A 17,739-nucleotide genomic window follows, 5' to 3' on the forward strand; every position below is an offset into this window, starting at 1 on the left:
AAATAAAATAATATAGGGATTATAGTATCTAATTTACCTGATAGATATATCCCTTTTTGTAATAAATGAGTGAAAAAGTGGTGACGCCATACGGAAAGTTATCCTTTAAATCATCTATCCAATTTTTTAACAATAACACTTACACTTCATGGTGTGTTGAAATTTTTAAAGTTTTGGTTTTACGTTGTGAGAGACAGTCCGCCATTAACAGTGCTTAATGCATGCACGACAATGGAGCAACGTCATATGTTTTCACACCTTTCATTGGTTGGTATTTTATTGAATATTCCGAAGCTAGTATTGCGTGCAAAATAAATCAAAAACATTATTCAATTACTACTTAACAAATTTAATTACATTTTTGTCCCAAGGCATTATGGCTACTATATTAGAATCGAGAGATATCATAAGGCATGGTAGTAAAACACCCCATCCCCCTTAAAACAAATCCGTTTTCCCCCATTTTAGACCAGTAATGTTTTGTTTCAGGAGATAAGAAACCAATCTATGATATATTCTCTTTAATATAGACGTAATATTTTTTACGCTTATCGGAATTTATTACAGTATGCAGTTAATCACTTAAAATATTTTAATTTTTTCCTCATATTGGCACACCATAGAATCCCAAATAGTAACCACCTCACGTGATCCATCTAGTGACTAAAACAGAATGAAACTCAATCTTGCAGATAGTAATTCTGTTTTGAACTTTCGAGGTTGGATGATGTTTCTTTGACTCAATTTGAATGTTGGCATAATAATGCACTAGTGATTTGTACCAAAAATCAATCATTTTATAAACATTTGAGCATAACCAACGACAGCATGATTAAGCCTGATGAAAATACAGACTGTGAGTAAACTGCATAGCTTCTGTCACCGGTGCAGCTTGCACAATCTCGCGGTAAACGGGAATCAAAGTTGGGGACCGAAAACATATGAGGGTCGATAACGTATGACGCTACGATATAAGGCTCACGGGGGGATAGTTTCTAGAAGTAGCACGCAACTACCTCCGATCCGACCATGGTACAAAATCATTACAATGTTTTGTTGAGGTGTTCATGTGCATATCACTTATCAGTGCAGTCAGGGTATTTCTTTACAAAAGTCATGTGGGTAGGTTGGATAACTTTCCATGGCGCCACCACGTTTTCACTAATTTTTACAAAAAGGGATAGGTTGTCTGAATCTCATTGAGGTAAATTAGATACTATTATACAACACCCAAGCAGATCCTTGTCATTTGATTGGAGGATTGTCCGTCACGTGATAGCAAATAAAAGTACCATTGCACGCTGAGTCACTCGCCGTGCTTTTTCGTTCCATCCGAAAAGTACCATTGCACGCTGGCACGCTGCCAGCGTGCAATGGTACTTTTCGGATGGAACGAAAAAGCTGAGTAAAAACATCACTGCGTGCGCGTGTCTTTGGTAACGCAGCAGGTGTTACTGCAAGAAGGCATAGTAAAATTACTAGCATTCGGCTTCTACAGTTGAAATTGTTTGTTTTGAAAGTTGTTTCTTTCAATCAAAATGACAAAGTTCTACTTGGATGTTATATAAAACAAATAATGAATGTTTTTCATTCGTGCAATGGTGCGAATATGTTCATTCGTTGAAAGCTGGAATGTTCCATTCAACTCGGCTCCGCCTCGTTGAATAGAACATTCCATCTTTCAACTCATGAACATATTTGCACCATTGCACTCATAAACATTCATTATGTGTATACTATTATTTCATATCGAAGTGGTGGCGCCATACAGAAACTTTTCTGTAGGTTTTATTGATTGAAACATGGAGGAAGGTAGTTGCGATAGCGTAACCCTCCTCCCGCCATTGGGAGGGTTAGGGTTACATTATATCCCAATAGGAGGGAGGTAGACCCAGCTGGGGCGCTGTATTAATTTTTAAAAAAATTTGACATTATCAGTGATATTAAATATCAGTAGGCTATGACCGATAATGTCAAAATTTAGAAAAGAGGAATACAGCGCCCCCAGTTAGGCCTACTGACTCTAGGAGGAAGGAAATAAGAAGGAGTTTGAATGAAGGGGACTTCAAAAGGCGAACCTGGGGTAGGCCTTCTGTAGTTTATAACAACACCTCGTACATGTCGTAATCACCCAGGTCAAAATTGCAGTTGAACCCAGTTAACTGGGGTCAACTGGTTCATCTGGATAGTGACCAAACTCGTCCATTTTCCATATTAACCAACTGGTTTGGACTAGGTTTAACTGTGTTCAACTAGGTTTAAATTATAAACCAGTTGGTGTCTGTCCATTTTCCATATTAAACCAACTGGTTTTAACTGTATTGAACTAGTTTATCAACTGGTTTTCAACTAGTTCCAGTTAAACACAGTTTAACTAGGTTCAACTAGAATTTTGACCTGGGCACCGACACCTTATTATACAAACACTGTGCGACCTAGAGTCTGGGAGTTTGCGCGTGGGTGCACTTGGTTCTTCTCATGCAACTGAAGATGGCTTCATATGTCGTATGGATGCATAAAAAAAAGGTGCTTTTAAAAAAAAAATTCAAGCCAGATAAGGAAGCAGTGAAAATATGGAAATAAAAATCTGAAAATAAAAATCGCAGAGCCATGTTTTGCGATCATCCATTGCACGTGTGTAAAAAAAAAACAAGCACTGGTAGTATAAAAAGGAAATCACAGAAGAATAATGCGCCTCATTTGGAAGAAAGTATCATCAAAGTCAACAGTTTTTTCCATTTGCAACTGTGTTCATCTTAAACCCATGTAATGAAATGTGTAGCTTTCAAAATCTGTTAAAATTATACCCAAATCAGGAAGTGTAGACACTAAAGACACTGGATACTATTGGTAGTTGGCAAAGACCATTCTTTTCACTTGGTCTGTCTCATCATGCATAAAATAACAAACCTGGAAATTTGAGCTCGATTGGTCGTCGAAGTTGTGAAAGAAAAAACACTCTTGCACACAAAGTTGTGTGTTTTCCGATGCTTGATTTTGAGACCGCAAAATCTAATTCTGAGGTCTCAAGATCTAATTTGTGGAAAGGTACTTCTTTCTCAAAAACTATGTTACTTCGGAGGGACCCCTTTCTCACAATGTTTTATACTATCAACCTCTCCCCATTACTCATTACCAAGTAAGGTTTATGCTCATAATTGTTTTGAGTAATTACCAATAGTGTCCACTACCTTTAAAGTTGCAAAAGAATGTTAATTTTGGTTTTTAAGTACGTAGTAACAGTGCTAACACACATCAGTGTGTTAAAGGTTAAAAACCAAAGTTAATAAAACAATAAAGTGTAGATAGATGGTACAGAATTTGTTTTTATTCATTTTGAAAAATTGCATACGTTGTAAAGGATTTCTTGATGTTTTGTTTATTTGTTGTTGTTTGTGGGGCAAGGGGTTAGTTAAGTGTTATCGAGTAGATTTTTTATGTCTTAAAGTGAATTTATCATTGAAAGTTAGGCTAATCTCTTGAAGAACCCTCAAAGAAACAATTTCCTTGAGACTTTTACATGATCAGCTATCTTCAGCACATTGATGACCTTGACTGTTGAAGCTTTGACTAGGTCGGTTCTAACTGGGACAACATATCGTATTGACTGTTTTTTCAATTAGAGAGAGGTAGTACTGCTGTAGCGTTCTTGCAAATAGTGGCATGGCGTGGCTAAAGGTCAGAAGCATAGTCCCACAAGTACACAGTCAGCACTATATCCTACAATTGATGCAGTCTGGTGCCTAATTCCCCCTGGAGTCTTACTTGAACTCCAAATATCACAATTTAGAAAATATTTTAGAGGAACAAGGAATAGTGTAGGATTTGCATGCTGGAAGTGTAACTAAGAGAGAGTTTTGCTGTATTAAAAACACCATGTGAATATCTGGTTTGAGTAACTTGGTGGTTCTCAAAAGAATTGATCGGTCGGCCCTCTCCTTACCAATATATTATGAATGCTTACCAACACTTGCCAATGCCTTTACGAACGTTGCAAACGCTTACGCACGCTTTACCAACGTTAACAATGCTTACGAAAACCACCCCGAATTACCGTATTTGCAACATTCGCTGAAAATTGAGCGATCTTCGTAAGGAGGTGGGGAATAATTTGTGAAGTTTCTGAATTTGTTACCAACGCTTACAAAGACACGGCGAATGTTGCGAAGCTTGAGTGATTGTCAAATCCGATAGCATATTCGCTGGCATATTCGCCATGTGAGAGCAGCAAAAAGTGACGGATCTTCGTATAAGGAGGTGGAGAATGACTTGTGAACGTAGTGAATTTGTGGCGAATGTGGCGAAGTTTGAGTGACTGTTCAATATTTCCGTTCGTAAGCACATTCGCTAGCATATTCTCCCTAGTGTGAGAGTAGCATAAGCACTAAGATTCATCTTAAGATGAGTGAGTGCCAGCATTACCATAGTGATTTGCAGTGTGACATCAGACCTTGCTAACAATTAAGATTGATTCACAATCACAGTTTAAGATGAATCTTAGCGCTTTGTTATACTAACACAAGCTGGCCAGTAACCAGCTGCTGGCTATTAATTCATAGTTAAGATCACTCTAAACAATTACAATTGATAAGTTTGATACAACAAAAACACAATACAACAAAAACTATGGCAATACTGACAACTCATCTGAAAAGTAAAATCTTAGTGCTTTTTTAAATTGAGCAAGGGTATTCTTTTGATTCAGTCCTACCTTTGACTCCTCGACACAAAGAACAGGATTTGCTTCTAGAAATCTGACCAGATCCAATATTAATGGGGAAAAGATACCAAGGGGGCAAATATCCCTGTCTGATGACTAATGTATGGACGGAGATAAATGATAAAGTAGTCTACATTCATGAGAGTTTCTAGTTTGAAATGGTTTTGAGGCATAATGCCAGCTCTCGGGGCAGGGCATGATGCTTGCCCTTGGGGCAGGACATGATAGCCCTTGGGGCAAGTCATTATGCTAGCCCTTGGGGCAAGACATGATGCTTGCCCTTGGGGTAGGACATGATAGCCCTTGGGAAAGGACATGATAGCCCATGTAGCCCATGGGGAAGGACATGATGCTTGCCCATGGGACAGGACATGATGATAGCCCTTTGGGCAGGGCATGATGATAGCCTGTGTGGCAGGGCATGATGCAAGCCCTCAGGGCAGAGCATGACGCTAGCCCTTTGGGCAGATGACACTAGCCTGTGGTCATGAGATGATGAAAGGGCTAGCATGCCCTGCCCCAATGGCTAGCATCATGCCCTGCCCAGGGCATGATGCTAGCCATTGGGGCAGGGCATGATGCTAGCCCTTGAGACAGGGTATGATGCTAGCCTTTGGGACAGGGCATGACGCTTGCCCTTGGGGCAGGGCATGATGCTTGCACTTGAAGTTTAACATTTTTGTGTGAGTCTTTTTGTGAAACTTTAAAAAAAAATGTCTCACACAATGCCCTGCAATATTTCGACCAATCCAACCAAACTCTACAAACCTGAGCTCAGGTGAGAGATTTCACAAAGGGCTAAAATAAGATTGATCTTAACTGCAAATCAATCATAGTGGCTGAGTAAAGTGTAATCTGTCACAAAACAAATCACTATGGTAATTATACTGATAATTTGATTTGTGATGATTTTTTTATTGCTATGTGAAACCGACCCCAGGGCCTGATTTCATAAAGCCTTTAATCAGAACACTCTGCTGAGCAAATTTCTTGGCTCGCTAAGCAAGAAATGATCAGGGTACCAGTCCCACCAATGAAAACTGTATGGTATTCTGGCTGGTAATTTGTTTTATTTTATTTTGTTATATTTTGCAAGTTTGGGCTGTTTGAAAACTGATGAATAACACACCATGTTTAAAGTCTCACATTCCCAATATTAATCCAGGTGTGGATTTCACAAAGAGTTAGGACTAGTCTTATCTCGAGTTAGGACCAGTTACTCGTCCTAACTTAGGACTAGCCATACGTTTTGTATATCTCCTAGGACTAGTCCTAAGTTAGGACTAGTTCTAACTCTTTGTGAAATAGACCCCAGGTGTCCTTGTGTTAAACTGTGTGGAAGGCTTTGACCTTACAATGTTTTGCAATTTCGCTCTCATCTTATGTGTGCCAAAAGCCATGTTGCTAGATTGAGTGGAATGTCTTTTCCTAAATAGGACTATGGCAAAAGAGGGCGCCTTGCATGAAAGCACATTGGATCAAGCGATAGTATTTGGGCGCTGCAAGTCCCTCTCAGTACATCCAGAATGACTGAACTTTAAAGGCCTAAGAAGCTGACCTCCCCCCCCCCCCTGTTTACTGGCCTGGCTTAATCCTTGGACCGATGAGTTTGAAGAGTAGTATGCCTAATTGCCTGTGGATTTTTAAAACCCTAATTGTGCAAGAATTTGATGTTCTTGATAAAAAAATATCATACATGGTTTTTTTACCTCGAAAAGCAGGCTCTGTATTGATATTTTCACATGTGTGTTTCTTTCTTTAAGTATATAAATCTGCATAATAATAATGATTCTACCTTTAAAAGGGTGTTTTAGTGGATTTGAGTCCACACAATTAGGCAAATAGCTGTGCAATGTTTACCATTTATTTCACCACTCGTGTTTCTATGCAACATATTGAACAAGCTTTATATAAAAATCATGATGCAATTTATTTTTGATGTAATTATTAAACAGAAAAAAAATCAGGCATCCATGTGAAATATGTCCTTTGAAGGATGAATGAGAGAGAAGTGCCAGGTAAAAAGTCAAGTTGAAGTTTGGACTTGTGGCCAAGTCGTAAAATGTTTGTTGCGGTGGTAGGGTAACATCCTGTATGCGACCAACAGTTGTTAAACTGCTTCTCCTGTGAGACTTCTGCTCTAACCATTTTGGGCAGTTGTTGAGACTCGAGAGTCAGCTGTTTTTGGAGAGCCGAGTAGTTGCGTCAGAGCCATTGCTGCTACAAACATTTAACGGTTTGTTCACAAGTCTAAAGCTGATCTTAGAAGGAGAAATTTGTCAATCTACCTTTTTGAAGTATGGATTTGATGTTTGCCACATGGGGATTAGCCAGGCCCATGTTTTATTCTTGCTCCATGGTTTATTTAAACTACTGAGGTGGTCGCTGGTCCAGATCCCGCTCTTGTCAACTTTTTCTTAGTTCAACCCAAAGTCTTTGCTCAACCCAAAATAATGTCAACTTTTCTATAAAAGCCAATTTTTCTTAATTTGTTTTTCAAATTAACCTAGTCAGTTTCCCTTATGGTTTATTACTTGATTTCTGAAATAAAATGTTGCATCTCTTTAAGGTTATTCCTGCCGCTTACAAAGTTGTATCATAAACTTGGGCTAGATCCCTGGCTGTTATGGCAGTTACAGGTTGTACAGCTTCTGACTGGCACCACCACACAAAGAAATTGACAAAGTGGGGAGACCGCCCACATTGCAGCTAGATTATGGGGAGGTTGTAGGTTCAAATCCCGCTTTAGCCAACTTGTCTTTGTTCAATTCAACCCAAACTCAATTAAAGTTGACACAGTCAGTTTCCCTTGTCATGAAAGAAGTTTATCAGGCTGGTAAATTATCAAGTTTGTAAATGAATTTGAAAGTAATTGGCTGTGTTTGTAGACAATTGTTTTTACAAAGTTTCCCCTGTGTTTTGTTACTTCAAATTAATGAGTGATAAAAATGTTGTCAACAGGGAAAATTCACCCATGATTGTTGTCATTTTTTGTGTGCTTGCCTTATTTACAAAGCTTGAACTTACCACTTACTTAGCCACAAAACGAATGACCCCAAACTATACAATGGAAACACAGATCCTGTTGGCTTGTTTCTTGGTGTTGAACAAAGCATTCCCAAAAAGGAAATACCAAATCATGTGGACCTTGACTTAAGATTTTATTATTTCAGTAATGCCCTGTCTATGCCTTAACATGTGTTATAGATATACTCCAGTCAAGAGAAGGCTTGCAGAGCCTATGGGGCTGTGGTGTCACCTTACAACATGCAGCCAGTACTGTGTGACCGAGGGAGTGTCTCTACATGCACTACTCAGCACAAAAAACAGCTTCCTTCCTATTGGCCGAAGGTCTGGCCATGTGGATCCATCCATCCCATAATAGGCAGATAAAACCAAGCTGCACCAAGTGCTGAGCGAGCCTGCAGCCACTGAAAGTTATTGGCAGCTAGATATTCCACATTGATTCTTGGTCACAGAGATTGTACAACCATGTATAGCTTTGTGGGCCAGACAGCCAGCTATCGCTGGGGCCTGCTCCTTCTTTTAGCTGCCGTACTTTTTGTAACAGCCCAGGGTGCATCATCATGTAAGTAGATAACTTTGTATTGTTTCATTTTGCATGAAAACAAAAAAAACCTACCAAAAAATCTCTAATCGCCCAAAGTATTTTTTTTTGATTTTTTGTTTTGCTTATTTTGGGGGTGAATTTGACTGAGATATATCTCTCATGCATGATGGTCTTTCAAGTTCACTTGTGTGTCCCTTGCTCTCTTTTATACGGATTACATTGAATCTATTCAACTATGATTACTGTAAGGAGCAAAAAGGTTATATAAAGTGGTATGGTGGCTATTGTTTCTTGGGTGTAAAAGGCCACAGTTTTTCTTGTAATAGTATCGTAGGGAATCGTGGAATGGAAGTTCCATTTGTTTGTTCAGTCTTCTTTAATTTACTTTGTTAAACTCATATTTGTATGTATGTTATGTAGCTTTATTTGAAGCTTTGCATGGTGTGGATCTAAATAGGAAGTAACTATAACTTTATTGTAAACTTGCGGGTGAAATCATTAATAAATATCTTTTGGTTAGAAGGAGTGTCGGTATGGCGGCTCTTTTCAGAGCCAAAACTCGTCCGAAAAGACTTTTATACAGTTACCTACAAGTTTACTTATTCCAGTATTCTGCTTGTCCAATATTGTGAGTTAAAAGTTGCAGATTCCATACTTTGTTCAGTGTAAAGACATGTTTTTTTACCTACAAAATGTAAAATGTTTTGAAAAATAGACAAAGTGTAATGTTGATACTCTGCAAGGGCAAAACCAGTGACTTTTCTTTTGCTGAAGGCAGGTTCATTCAACCGATCTAGATAGGAATAAACATTGGTATCATGTCAGCTTTGTTATTTAGTGTTTAATCTAAACTCTATATGGCTAGAAACGACAATCATTCAGAAAACTTTTGACAAAATATATTAAAATGGGTTCACCATCGATAGGTTGACTGAAGGGGAAAAAATAATGAATTTGATAAGTTTTGGAAAATATCATTTGTAAGCACATTTGTTGGCTTAAACTTGTGATGTTCAATTTAGTGAAATAATAATTTAGATTTGTAAAAGAGAACATTACTACCAAACATGCATGATATTTTTCCTATTTAGGTCTGATTGCAGATTTTTAGGCAGTCAGAAATAGTGGCAAAATCATTCCATAATAAAAACTCTATGAAGAGCCTAAATGAAATTTGTACTTAAAAATAGGGAAGACTGCAGAATAAAGCTTTTATTATTAAATTTTTCTGGCAATTGATCATTAAATTTATTCTTTTCTTTGGTTGGGAAGAGTTTGATCCTACACATTAAAAGCTATGCTAGGGGAGACCAGCTTCACAAAGAAGAGTTTTGTTTATATGAAAGGGGGGGGGGGGGGGTTACGCGGCAGACAAACATAGTAACAGACAAGGACTCTTGTATAGGATTTAGCAAAAATTGCCAGCTTGCAGTATTATAAGTATCTTGGGAGTGTTGGTGAAGTTATGTGGCATCTGACCTCGGCTAAGGTCACAGCTGAGGTCAGACACACAGCTGGGGATAGGGTTGTGAAAAATGGCTTACTCCTGCAAATTGGACTGGGTTTACTGCTAGCCTTGCAGTAAATGATTGATTTTGAGGCGCCCACTGGGACAGCTTGGGAAACTGAAAACTGCCATACTTGCATTATTAACACTCCTTGGGATTTCTTTAAAAACTTAGTTTACATTTTAACAGTTGTGATATGTTGAAGATGTAGCACTTAATTAAACAAACTGAAAGGATTCGTTAGACTTGATTTGTAGGCTTAATACAACTTTAATAAGAGTTTAAACAAAAATACTATGCTATGACTATGCGGTTAGCGCTTCCAATCTGAAAAATAACTTTCATTTTAACTAGACATCAAACCAAACATGTCTACCTCATCGGAAAGCCAGGCCAACCAAAGGACAGATTATAAATAGAAAAAGTTTGATATTTTTCCAAAACCTCTGAGCAAAATCATTCATGGGGTAAAATATTTTTGGAGAACCTTCAATAAAGTGGTAGAACGAGGGTCACTCCCAGTACCATGCACCTTTACATGTGGTTTTCCCATCAAGTCCAACGAGAAACCACTGCTGCTGAGTTGTCAGTGTGGGCGGAGCCTATTCAGATGACCTGGCAGGTTAGACATGATTGACATGGTATCAAGGAAGTTGGAGGCGGAGCCCAGCAGGAGTCCTGGGCCAATCACAGGAGAGAGGCACACCGTGCTGGGCTCTGTGATGCTATACTGGTTACAAGCATGGAGCTTTAACAAGCAAGCTGAAAAACTGCAATACAGCAAATTGGTCCAGTAGAGAAAAGTGTGTTATTCCCTCTCTAAATTTTGATATTCTTACTAAGTGGCAGCATAAATATTGAATAGTTGAGGATTTATTTTACCATAACTGTTTGAAACATGACTTAGACAAATAATCTGAAAAAGGAGAAGAAATAAGACAGGATTTATTAGGCCTATTGTATCGATTAAGGTTGGAAAACATGTTGGAAGCTAGCTAAGCAGGAAATATTATCAGGATAACTTATAAACACGGGCAGCTAGTTATTAGCTCTGCTATTCTTTATTTTAGTTCATTTGAATTTGTTTTTGTTTACCTTTGTTTTAGTTTGAGGTTGAACTTACATGTCTGAATTGCATATTATTTTATTTCAAAACACATAGGGCTATTTCTTTTTAAATTGCGACAAATTCTTTTTACCCAAAGTAAATCAATTCATATGCAATGCTCTGGAAAATCTTGAAATGCACAAAAGGATGAAAAAGGTGCCTTTTAATTTGTTTTCTTTTCTTTACCAGCGGACACTTATCCGAGAGAAACCACTTTCTTGGCTATAACTTTCAAAATAAGTTTGGTAAAGGGAATTACTTCTATGGAGAGACTGAGAATGAATGCCTTTATTTCACTATTAGCTTCAAACTTCATATTTCATTCAAAAAACATACAATCTGTGCTCAAACTGATTTTTGAAGTGAAATTTGAACATAAGTTATGAATAAATTCAGTTACCTTCACTTATCTAAGGTATCTCATGAAAAAAAGATGAAAGTTTAGAAATAAATTCTTGACTAAAACATTGTTAAAAACTAAAAGTCATGTTTGAACTTTATTTGATTTACTTACAATTTTGTAGCGAGCTTCTTTTTCTAATTTTGTTTTGGTTTTGGTTTTGGGGGGTGTCCATAACAAACACAGAGTTATGGTCGTAGCTTGTTTGTACATGTAGAAACATAGTTATTGAAGATGATCAAAGAATCAATTATCTTTTGAGCACAGAATGTACTTGTCTTTATCTATGTTTGTTAGCTTGACTCTTCATTTTAGAGACTGACTTTTTTTCTCTCCTTCTTCTCACTGAGATTTCAAATTGTTCATAATATCAGTCCATCGTTAGTTTTCACCGTGTGGATTCAATGAGTCTGCATGACCATGCATGAGAGTAGTTGACATACAAGTTAGCTTGTAACTTCCAGGGGTGGGGTTCAAGGTGGCTAAAAAAGGTGGTCAAATCCTTTCAAAGAAAAGGGGGACAACAGCATTAACTTTTCTTCACCTGTATCAAAGTGCCTACCTGATTTGCCCCCTCCACCCCTCAAAAGTATCCCTCAACCCTTGAGTGTTTACCATAGTATAAGGGAGCGACCCTCAGAATTGTTTTTAAAAAAGAGTGGAGCTTTGAAAAGTCTTAAGTTTGTGAAGGAATCGCAAGTTATTTTTATTTTATTTTTTTTGGGGGGGGGGTTAGATTTTTGTATAACTTTTAAAAGTGTTTGATGTCACTTTATGTACATTCATTTTTCTGAGGGAAAGGGTTGATCTTAGACTGTACCATTCATGCATGGGTGAGCATCTCATCCAGTTACAAAGCTTCTTTGCATGTTTTCCGTTTTTTATGCACGTTTTATTTTTTTATTTTTTTGTGCATTGCATGTTTCCAAAGTAGCTCATTTTGCCATATCTGCATGCATAGTGTAATTTTGTTGTTTCTTTGTTGAAAATGTTGTCATAGCATTGTAGAAAAACTTCATAATTTGTGTAATTGTTGTTGCATGAATTCCCACTCCCCTCCCAAAACTTTTTAAATTTATTTCTTTACACATATTTTTGCATTGACACTATGAAATGCAGCCACATTTATCGACTGCTTAAAGGAAGTCCATGTAATTGCATGTAAAGAAAAATATTCAAAATACACAATGATACTTTTGATTGTGATGAAGACTTTGGAGATAAAACAGAATAATTAATGAAATTACATTATATAAAAAAGCGAGAAATACAAAAACAATGTTATGTTTGGAAACAATTAATTTGTCCCACATTCACATGAACTAAAAACAACAATACTAATATATTTCATATGTTACTAATGCATTTTGATTGGCACTTCATTCTCTTTCTCACTAAGTGGATATTTGTACTTTTGTATTGATGCATTTTGTTTTTCCTGATTCTTTGCTGCACAAAGTGCTCCAAAGCCTTTTCCCTCTGAAGATTGATGTTGATATTTTCCAGATTGTGGTCACACTAAGGTGGATGCAAGAATTTAGATGTTATGCCGAGTGTAAATTTTGTGCATTATGCTTGTGTTGTGAAATAAAATTAGAACAGCCGTGGTAATTTTATTGAATGGTGGTCTTATATCAATGTAACCTTAATGGTCTTAAGGTTCAATGGACATTTTCAAAAACATTTCCACCAAAATTCACATCCCATTAATAGTTTTAGTAAAACAAAGTATAGACAATGTAGCAATTTCTGTTGAGAAATAAAGACAAACAAATTGGACCAAGGTCATACATTTAAGATCTATTTTATGTATTTGAAAGCGTCATTATCAGACATGTACTATCTATTTTACATACTCAAAAAGGGCCATCAATTTCTCATGTACAAGCCATTGAATACATGTTATAACGAGAGGGCATTATCACTCTAACGAGAAATACTATTGACTTGGAGATGTACCAAGGCAGCACAAATTGGCAAAACACATATTTATGCTAATATTTGTTTCTATGCAAAATTTTGAAAAACTCACAAAACTGGTCATTTTAGGTTCAAAAAGCAAACAAAAGCAGGCACTGAAAGAGTTTAATGCCTTTTAATTGGATATGCAGTAAATGTGTCTCCCCATACAAAGAACATACTACAGTCTTGCAGTAAAAACTCATTGAAGTTTGTTTGAGAAAAGATTTGTCAAAATTTAGATAATTTCCAGCCTTGTTATGCAATATATTTCAGAGTAGATAAACAAGTCTTGTCAGCATATTTAATTAACAATGAATATCATTAAAGTTTTAAAAAACTGTTTAAAAAAAATTATAACTCAACTAGACTTCAGCTCAAAGTTTGAAGGTTAGAAATTTGACAGACTTGTTTGTGCTTTTTGGATCTTCTTTTTATCCTGGAACAGACAGCATAAGTGTAGAACCCCGGGTATGGGGGTAAAGTTTGGGCAAAACAGTGGGGAATTAAAAAAAAAAACACCATTAACAGAAAGAACACCCAAGTATTAACCCAATATTAGAAATTGTACTTATGTTTTTAACTGTGTAAAAGTTTCAGCGAATCAAAGTATTTGCCCCCCCCCCCGATAACCATACATCAATGGCAGAAAGTGCGTGAACAAATGAAATGTTGAACTTTTAAAAATGCACACGTGAAAATCTGTAGTCTGTTTAGAATGCCCAAAGTTTCAGGCAATTAAGTTTACATACTTTCCCCCCAAGCATAAGCATGTGGCCAAAGTCTGACCAAAAGTAACTTAAAAACTGGCCTGAAACGTGTTGAAATAGCCATATAAACAATTGTGATTAATATGAGACAGAAATAATAACAACTTGTCCCTTTTAAGAAAGTCTTAAAAACTGTCAAAGAGTTTTAGTAAAATTTAAGTGTAATTTAGTTGGATTGTATAGTTTAAAAGGAAGGTACATTTTTGGTAGTCACTCTTAAAATTAGTGGAAATAAAAACTTAATTTTTTAGAAATACAGGAGCTTTTGATAGTATTAAGCATTTTGATAATTATTTAAAAAAAAAAACTAAAAAAACAGCTCCCCCCCTCCAAATTTGAATCTGAGAAATATTACTTTCAGATATGTTTCTCAGATTGTGTATTCCAATTACCGATAAACAAAAATGCTAACAACCTTTATCTACATTTATAAAGGTTTAAAACAATCAAACGGTTCCTAAAACCAAAGGTATACTTTCCCTTTAAGCTGCCATCATATTTTAAGTGATTTAATTTTTAAATGATTCCAGTACTGGATTTTGTACACAAATGTGCAACTTTCTTGACAACACAGTTTTCTTCTTTTAAACAAGTTCTTTTCCGAGATGAAAAATATCAGACACTTAAGGACAGTATTTAAAAGTGGTTTCATTTGATGTTGAGCAGGTTGCATACTTGTTCAGTTAGATTTGTTAAAGTTAGTTCGGTATATATAAGTTTATTTATAATAAACACATCAACATTGTATAATTTGATGCAACACGGATGAAGGTCATCTGAAAGGTAAGTTGAGAAACATTGATTGAATTTTTAATTATTTGTTCCCTGTTTTTTAGCCCTAAACTGAACTTAAAGTTTGAAACTTAAAAGCTTTAGGAGAAAGTTTTTTAAAGCTACTAAAAGCATAACAGAAATGAAAAATAATGGTATGGTATAAAATACAAAAAGATAAAATTGGGTAATAACCCACCAGGAAAACTGAGTGGGTAAATTTGAATTATTTTTGGGATAGGCAAAGAAAATTTGACTATAGTGGGATTGGAACCTGTGGCCTCCAGTTTTAGCGTGCTTGTACTTCCCCTAGCCCAAATGTTGTTCGTAAATTTAGAACTTGGCATTTGTAGAGGACCAACATAAGTGGTAGATTGCTCAGTGACAATTGGTAGATGTCCCATTCCACTAGGATATTTTGCTGAACAGAATAAAAAAAAAAAAAAATAATAATAATAATCAGTGTTTTGTAAAGATGAGAAAATAGAATTAGCTGTTGCAAACAACTTACCAACCAAATGGACCGAGAGTATAAATGCAAAAAATAGTTTTTTGTTTTGTAAAGATCAGAAAAACGTTTTCATTTTCAATCTGATATTCATTCTGAAAGGTCACTAATTGCACTTAAATAATTTCAGAGGCCGTCAAATAACGAGATAATGCCCCCACAACACTGTTGCTTGTATGTCGTCTTCTTTCAAATCTAGAAATTGAAACAAAAACATTATATGATTGGGCAATAGGAAGTTTTTCTGTGGTTTGAATTATTATTAAAGGCACTGGACATTATTGGTATTTACTCAAAATAATTGTTAGCATAAAAACTTGGTATTGAGGAATGAATAGCTGTTGGTATAAACCATTGTGAGAAACGGCTCCCTCTGAATTAACGTTTGAGAAAGAGGTAGTTTCTCCCTCAAATATTAAAATACTTTGGTGAAAATACTGGTCTATGACGATTACCAAAGGTGTCCAGTGCCTTAAAAAATTCCACTCATTAAAGGGAGGGTATACCTTTGGTAGTCACTCCAAAAATTAATGACCCAAAAAACTTGCTTGCTAAGAAGCACTGAAGCTGTTGATAATGTATAACACAATAAGCATGAGTGAGAAACGATTCCCTTCTGAGGAATGTTGTTTTAGAAAAAAGGAATTTAAAGACATCCAAGAAGTTATTCTGCATGAAAGGTTTCTCAGACTGTGTATTCCAAATACTGAAGATTTTTCCTGCGTGGACACAACCTCTCAAGATTCTCAGCAAACAGTTACAAAAACCAAAGGTATACTTTGCCTTGATAAACAGTATGGTATGTTAATTCAACACACAATGATGACAATGAAATATAAACAACCTGAAATATAAACAATGATTTACTCTCCCTTTAAAAGTTGTCTCATAAAACATGTTTTGTTTCAGCGTCGAGTTCAAGCTCAAGTGGTAGTGACTCTGGTCCTCTAAGTAACTTACCATGCCAAAATAATGATGGAGACATTTTTCAGCATGGAGATACATACAAAATGACAGAGTGCTCATTTTGTTCATGTGACAATTCAACCCTGAGGTGTGAGTTTGAAGCATGTCAGCCCATTAGGTGCCAGGAGCCCATCAAGTTTGAGGGTGAATGCTGTAAAGCTTGCCCTTACGGTAAGTGCATCCATTTTTGGTGAACTTGTAAATGGTAGGATGTAATTGACTATATTTTTGACTGTATAAGCACTTTAGATTTAGATCGTCTTGCTGTCTACTGTGTGGTTATTTTGCATCAGTGACGAAATACATACAAACAACAATGGGGAAAAAGTTTGCTCGCTTCCTTTGCATAAAATGAGTTTGGTTCACAAGTGCCATCATGCTGTAAAAAAAAAATATGGCAATATGGCAATTGAGGAAAGAATAATTTTTCCACAGTTGAGAATGACTCTTTGGTAACCCTTGTAATGAGCGCTATTTGAAGGTTTCCATCGTTTTTAAGGTTTAAAATCGATTGAAAACATGATCCTTAAATATTTAAGTGTTTTCATGGATGTTTTGGCTTTTAATTAGAGATCCTGTTTTGTAATCAAACGAAGAGGTTCTCAAATCACAGTGGCTATTGCTTTCTAACTGACTTTTTGTATTAAACAGTTGTGATTGCTGACGACGTAACGCCAAGGGTAGAGGGTGGTGCCGAGTTCCGTGGTGGTGCTGAAAATGAAATCGCCCTCGACGTGGACGTGCACTACATTGAAACGTCTGAAACGACGAGTGTAACTGGTCAAGGTCTGTGGACGACGAGACTTTGGATGAGTCGCACGGAGGATGGATCACAGGAACTTGAAGGGACGGTAGTCGAAGAGGCTCTGACCGAAGGACAACAGGCGCAGGACCTGAAGAAGCACCCAAGTGGCAGGCACGTAATCCGTGATGTCAGATACCGTTTCGACCTCACCGATTACACCTGTGACGATGCCAAGTACGTCTGCGCCAGGTTCGGCAAAGGTCCAAAACCTGAGCCAGCAAAATCCTTCCTTACCTTTTCCTTCTCTGGGACTCCTGATGAGTCTGTTCTAACTGGCTGTTCTGAGGTACAGAGGTGCCAAGGTAAGACATTTGAGATCTGGTTGGTAAAAAAGAATTCCGCTGTTCTGTAAAAAAGAAAAAAGAAAGAAATCAACATAAAAAAGTGGTTTCCTCCATTGGGAATCGTAGACTTTCAACTCCTTAAACTTTGTAGACCGTCGATTTGAGTTGATCTTGACATTGTGGCAAACATGTTGAAATAGCTACGTAGACCTGACATAAAGAAGCAACTTTTTAAAACTTGCTTGGTAAATGTCTTGGGGGAACAACAAAATTTCAAAGCATTTTCAGGAGACACAATCAACTGGAAGATCAATTGAAACTTGTTACAGAAGCAAGGATCGTCAGCTGCGGAAGCATTGTTGAAGTTCA

At 36.8% G+C, this 17,739-nt stretch overlaps 1 protein-coding gene across 1 annotated transcript in view; it reads left to right on the forward strand.

Annotated features, from left to right (window-relative positions):
• The first annotated feature begins 8,124 nt into the window (after positions 1–8,124).
• The window catches only part of LOC117288440, a 64,200-nt gene continuing 54,585 nt past the window's right edge, over positions 8,125–17,739 (forward strand). The window contains exons 1-3 of the mRNA XM_033769302.1: positions 8,125–8,309; positions 16,225–16,452; positions 16,933–17,388. Coding sequence (XP_033625193.1) covers positions 8,213–8,309; positions 16,225–16,452; positions 16,933–17,388 — 781 coding nt within the window. The 5' untranslated portion in view covers positions 8,125–8,212. The remainder of the gene's footprint in view (positions 8,310–16,224; positions 16,453–16,932; positions 17,389–17,739) is intronic.

The sequence above is a fragment of the Asterias rubens genome, chromosome 3 (genome assembly GCF_902459465.1).
Source record: "Asterias rubens chromosome 3, eAstRub1.3, whole genome shotgun sequence".
Lineage (NCBI taxonomy): Eukaryota > Metazoa > Echinodermata > Asteroidea > Forcipulatida > Asteriidae > Asterias > Asterias rubens.